Source organism: Mastomys coucha, unplaced genomic scaffold (assembly GCF_008632895.1).
Source record: "Mastomys coucha isolate ucsf_1 unplaced genomic scaffold, UCSF_Mcou_1 pScaffold23, whole genome shotgun sequence".
NCBI lineage: Eukaryota > Metazoa > Chordata > Mammalia > Rodentia > Muridae > Mastomys > Mastomys coucha.
In genome coordinates, this window is record NW_022196906.1 from 96,116,599 (window position 1) to 96,122,078 (window position 5,480).

The 5,480-nt window shown below is 45.8% G+C and overlaps 1 protein-coding gene across 1 annotated transcript in view; it reads left to right on the forward strand.

Annotated features, from left to right (window-relative positions):
- Positions 1 to 413: 413 nt before the first annotated feature.
- Positions 414 to 5,480, forward strand: part of Ky (kyphoscoliosis peptidase) — a 42,267-nt gene continuing 37,200 nt past the window's right edge. The window contains exon 1 of the mRNA XM_031344752.1: positions 414 to 653. Within this exon, the coding sequence (XP_031200612.1) occupies positions 581 to 653 (73 nt within the window). The 5' untranslated portion in view covers positions 414 to 580. The remainder of the gene's footprint in view (positions 654 to 5,480) is intronic.

Consider the following 5,480-nt stretch of genomic DNA (forward strand, 5'->3'; position numbering starts at 1 on the left):
CCTATGTGGCCAGAGGTGTAGGCACACCAACATTTACCGTAGCATTGCCCTGGGGAGAGGATAATATGAAGCAAGCTGAACTCCTAACACTGAGCAAAGGGGAAGCAGTTGAAATCACCGACTAGCTCTTAAATTAGTTTTGAGGAGGTTCACTGTGTGTGTGCCGAAAGAGGGGAAAATCATGATACCAACCTGTACTGAATACCACCCTATTGTTATTTTTAAGGGGCTCATACTCAATTATATGTAGCAACAATAGGAGAGGACATGCCTAAATGACAGGGTTCGGGTGATGTAGTTTCTCTCTTGCCTGGTCTTCTGAATTTTCAGTACTGGTCATGAGTTTGGCAGAACTCATGGGCTTCCATTCGCTGGAAGATCATTATGACCTCATCCTTTCAGAGGGGCCACATTGCACTGAAGATTTGGTCTGGTCACCTTCCCTGTACCCCTCCCTTCCTGCCGCCCTTCCCTAACATTTCCACGGGGGGGGAGGGGGGGGAAGTATGCTGTACCTGCAGGATCCCTGCTAAAAGCTTTCTCTGTACCGACTGGTGCGTGATGCCTCGTCTCGGAAACCATGGGGAAGAAAAAGGGTTCCAACTGGAAGCCCCAGAGAGCTCCTCTTTCTAAGGACAAACAGCAGTGTGAAGGTAGGATACAGGGAAACACTCCTCTCAGGTGGGAATCTAGAGCCAGGAGCAAGTCGCTCCCCACCCCCACCCCCACTTCAGCTCCACAGCAGCAGCCCCAGCTCTGGGCCTGGAGCTCAGCAGACAGCTGACAAGTCCACCTCCAAGCCAAGGAGTGGAAGCCGCCGCGAGGCTGACAGCTGAACACGCCTGCGCGCCAAATTGAGAGGAGGAGGCTGAAAACAAAGCAACAGTCATGCACTGTCTGTCTAGAGCACTGTGGTCTGAGAAACACAGTATTAAGTGATTTCGTCATTGTGTGAGCATCTCTCAGTGTATTTAACAAGCCGAGCTGGAGCAGGCATAGCAGGGCTTCAAAACACTCCCCTCTCTTGTGACCTCTTTTAATCCCCCCCAAAAGTTCATTTAATCACTGGTATATAAGCATGGAAAATAATACAAATTGAGCATTTACATTCATTGCTATATGTATAGCTTTTGTCATTTATTGATTTGCATACTGATAACATGATTGCTATTTATTTTTACATAAAGAATCAAAGTGTGTCTGAGTATTGGATAGGCCATCTTCTGTGGGTTGGTTTTTTTTTTTTCTTTTTTTTTGGAGTTAACCAGTGATTGGATTTTATAATTATCAATGCTGAGATCATGGCTTCACTTAAACAGGAAGGATCAAATAACAGAAGAATAGTTAGGATTACTGTGGAAATTGTTGAAAAATTTATACTAATCTCAAACCAAAATTCATCGAATTTTTTATTTTTTTTGTTTTGTTTTGGTTTTTTGGTTTTTTGGTTTTTGGTTTTTCGAGACAGGGTTTCTCTGTGTAGCCCTGGCTGTCCTGGTACTCACTCTGTAGACCAGGCTGGCCTCGAACTCAGAAATCCACCTGCCTCTGCCTCCCAAGTGCTGGGATTAAAGGCGTGTGCCACCACCGCCCGGCCTGGAATAGTTTTTTAAATGAAACTCACATCAGCAACTTGAGAAGCAATTTTTAAAATCAAATGTTCTGACAAAATATACTGGAAAGGTAGGAAAATATTTTTAAAGTTTTTATTTTCCATTAATAAACTGTTATGTTTCTATATGTGCTGAAAATTCTGCATGTACAATGAAATGTCGCAATTCAGTGTACAATTGTCTAATGCCATGTCTATTGTCTTGAATCTGAGCCCGTATCTAGGGCAGCACTGGTTGGCACCTCATGAGTGATGTCATGCACAGTGCTAAGTGTGCATGTTGCATGTTCAGAACCAAGGCCACAGAGAAGTCCCACAATGCATTGAGAGTGGGCACTACCAGAAGTATTCAGAATAATTACACATTGATTTTGAGTTAATTTGGGGTTGTTGTACATTTAGAAACGCTTGTTATTGCCAAGTTTTTTTTACAACTCACACATTTGTGGGCTCCCAGCCCAATTAAGAAGCTTTGGTGTCGCCTGCTACCTATTTCCTTTATATGATATCAATAAGTAGATATGCAAATACCTACCGAGAGATACCGAGGGAGAGGCAGATGTATAGGTACGTATATAGAGTAGCCTATTGCCTCTGGGTCATGATAAACAAATAAACAGGAGGTTGAGTCAAACCCAAGAGAAAATGACACAATCAAAAAAAAAAAGCCATAACAGAGAATTTCTTGCTTTTTATATAAGTATGTACATTAGCATATAAGATATAAGATAAACCTGTCTCAAAAAAACAAAAAAAAAATTAAAAAAAGACATAAGATAGCATTATAGCATTTTCGAACAGTTAGATTTGTTTTATAGCAAACTTTTTTTTATAAATACAAGTATACTCCAACAAGAAAAGTATAGTGTAAATACATGAATGAGCAACATAGTCACTTACTATTATCAAGCATGTACTTTGCTTAAATATATTGCTATGGTTGCTGGCAGGTAACAGGTTGGCCTTCAGCACATCAGCAAAAACATGTGTGTGCTGTGTGGTGTCATAGTTGTCGTAATGGCAACCATATCCCTAGGACAGTAGGAGTTTTCAGCCCCATCACAACCTGTGAAACCTCCCTCGTGCATGTGGTCTATCATTCTATGGAAACAGTGCATACTGAATTCTGACTGCCCTGTGTCATTGAAATTCTGAAATTTCCAGTTCACTGTGATTTAAGTTATTAAGGATTCACCCCCTCGATTTTACCTAAGACAAGAGTAGAGTACAGATTCATTAGTGAGGTCAGGACAGAATCTTTGAATCCCATTAGTCCACATGGTATCAGGATGGAGGGGCTACCTCTCAGAAGAAAGTCTAAAAGCAGAAAGGCCGGGGTGTTCGAAACTAAGAGATGGTTTGGGTTTTGGCTGCAGCCTAGAAGCATAAGAGGCTGGCCCAAGGTGTGGATCGAAGGCTGTTGCTTGTTGTTTGTTTGTTTGTTTGTTGTCTTGACAGTCCAACTGGAGACAGGCCCTGAGCAGATAGATAGAGTAGACAAACACTCTGCCTAAAGGCTATCTCCGGATCCCCAGTCCTCTCTTCAGTTCCCCCTTCCCCCTCCCTGACTGACCCATCCTAAGGTCCTCAGCCACCTCCACTTCTCTAGGAGGCCCCTCTCTCTGTCTGCGAACAGGTCGTCAGAAGAGGGAACGCAACTGAGCCAACCCAGGCCAGGGATGGGATTTGAGCAGGAAGAGTAAAGAGAAAGAAAAAAGAAAAAGACCTTCTCAGTCTTTCCTCAAGCTCTAGGCAGGGAGCAGCTTTGCAGGCCGCAGGAGCTGGGCCTTGGCACTAAGGACCGCGAGGAGGATAAGTCCAAGTGCCTGGCAGCATCAGGATTCAGAGTCAAGGTGACCCTAGCTCAGGAGTCTGCTCCAAAGCAAGGCTCAGTGTAGTTCTGGAAACATTTGTTGACATCTAGATACAGTCTAGGTCATTGGGATGGGGAAGGAGGTATCCTCCTGGCATCTAGTGGGATGCCGCCGAGTATCCTACCATACAGAGGATGGCTTCCTGCAGCAAAGACATCTCCAACCCAAATTTCCAAACACAAGGATGGGAAGCAAGCACTTCTGCAGAGACCTGGATTTCACACATAGACAGCAGGACAGACAGACAGACACACACACACACACACACAATCTGCCTCTACCTCTGATTGATATACTTCAGCTAACCATGCTTCCCAGAGATGGCTCTGGGAGGGGACATTAAGCTGAGTCCCTAAGAACAACACTCTGTAGCATGACAGCAAGGGTGAAAGGGACTGAACCATCTCTGTATGTCATACCACAGATCCCCTTCTAGCAGCAAGGGGAGATGCTACTACGAGGGTCTGCTGTCAGACAGTGTGCCTGCATTTGTTACTTTTCTTGTCTCCGGTACAAAATACCTGGCAGAGGCAGTCTAGAGAAAGGATTGATTCCACCTCCGTTTTATGACCTGTTCCTGGACACAGAGAGGGGCCTCCTAGAGAAGTGGAGGTGGCTGAGGACCTTAGGATGGATCAGCCAGGGAGGGGGAGGGGTGAGCTGAAGAGAGGAGAGAGGATTGGGGATACCGAGCCTTTAGGCAGTGTCTGCTCCATCTGTGTCCAGCTGAATCCTCAAGCAGAGCAGAGTTCACAGTGGTAGGCATGGCTTCCGCCCATGGTGTTGAGAGTGTGGCAGCTTGCTTACATCTTAGTGGCCAGCCAGGATGTAGAGCTAGTTCCAACGAGTCGCCCAACTAGGCCCTGCTTCCTGAAGGTTCCACGACTTCCTCAAACAGCATCAACTGAGAGCCAAGTCTCTTAACAATCACCAGGTGGGGCACATTTCACATCCAAACTGTAACACTGTCTCTTGAAGGACTTAGGCCAGTGGTTCTCAGCCTTCCTGGTGCTGTGACCCTTTCGTACAGTGCCTCATGCTGTGGTGACCAGCCTCCTCAGCCATAAAATTACTTTTGTTGCTACTTCATAAATGTAACTTTGCTACTGTTATGAATTGTAATGTAAACATCTGATAAGCAGGATATCTGATATGTGGTCCCTGTGAAAGGGACCTTTGACTCCCCCACCCAAAGGGTCCGGACCCACAGATTGAGAGCCACTGAGTTAGGCCACACTGAGTGAAGGGGGTGAGTGCAGGTCTTCATGATATGATCTTCAGGTCCTCATGGTTACCTAAACCACCTCCAGGACCCAGAAGGTTTGCATAATCCAGTCCTTTCTTGCTCAGCCAGTGTGTGTGTGTGTGTGTGTGTGTGTGTGTGTGTGTGTGTGTGTGTGTGTGTGTTGACACACATATAGTCAGGGAATAGGACTCACTTTAGCAGAGTGAAACCTACCTTGTCCACCATCTGTCTCCCCTGTCCATCAAGAGACTCAGCTGTCTAGCTACATCAGTTCAACATTGTTAGACGCCAACGACAGACACTCAGTAAGAGAAGACACAGTGTCGACCCGATGCTGAGAAAATGGAGGGAAATGGTCCAAGGTCACATGGCCAGCAAGCAGTGGCAGTGGAGCTGGAACATAGTTGGTATCATAGTGGCTGTTTCAAGGACAAGGTGGAGAGCTCTCAGGAGCCATGTACTAAGGTGGGGTAACAGAGCAAGACCTCTGTGCAGAGGTGGCATCTATTACCTGCATAAACACGAATTAGGGAATTGTCTCCCACCTGGTTGAACCACAGTGCCAAAGGCTCCCAAGCAGAAGCCATGTAAACACTCCTTAGACCCACAGCCAAATGCCCTGTCTCTGTTGGCTGGGCAGAACAGGCCTGGCTAAAAATAGACAAGGTTCTCAGGTCCAGCTCCCTGACAGCAGCTGGCAGCTCTGAGTTCTCTCTCTCTCTCTCTCTCTCTCTCTCTCTCTCTCTCT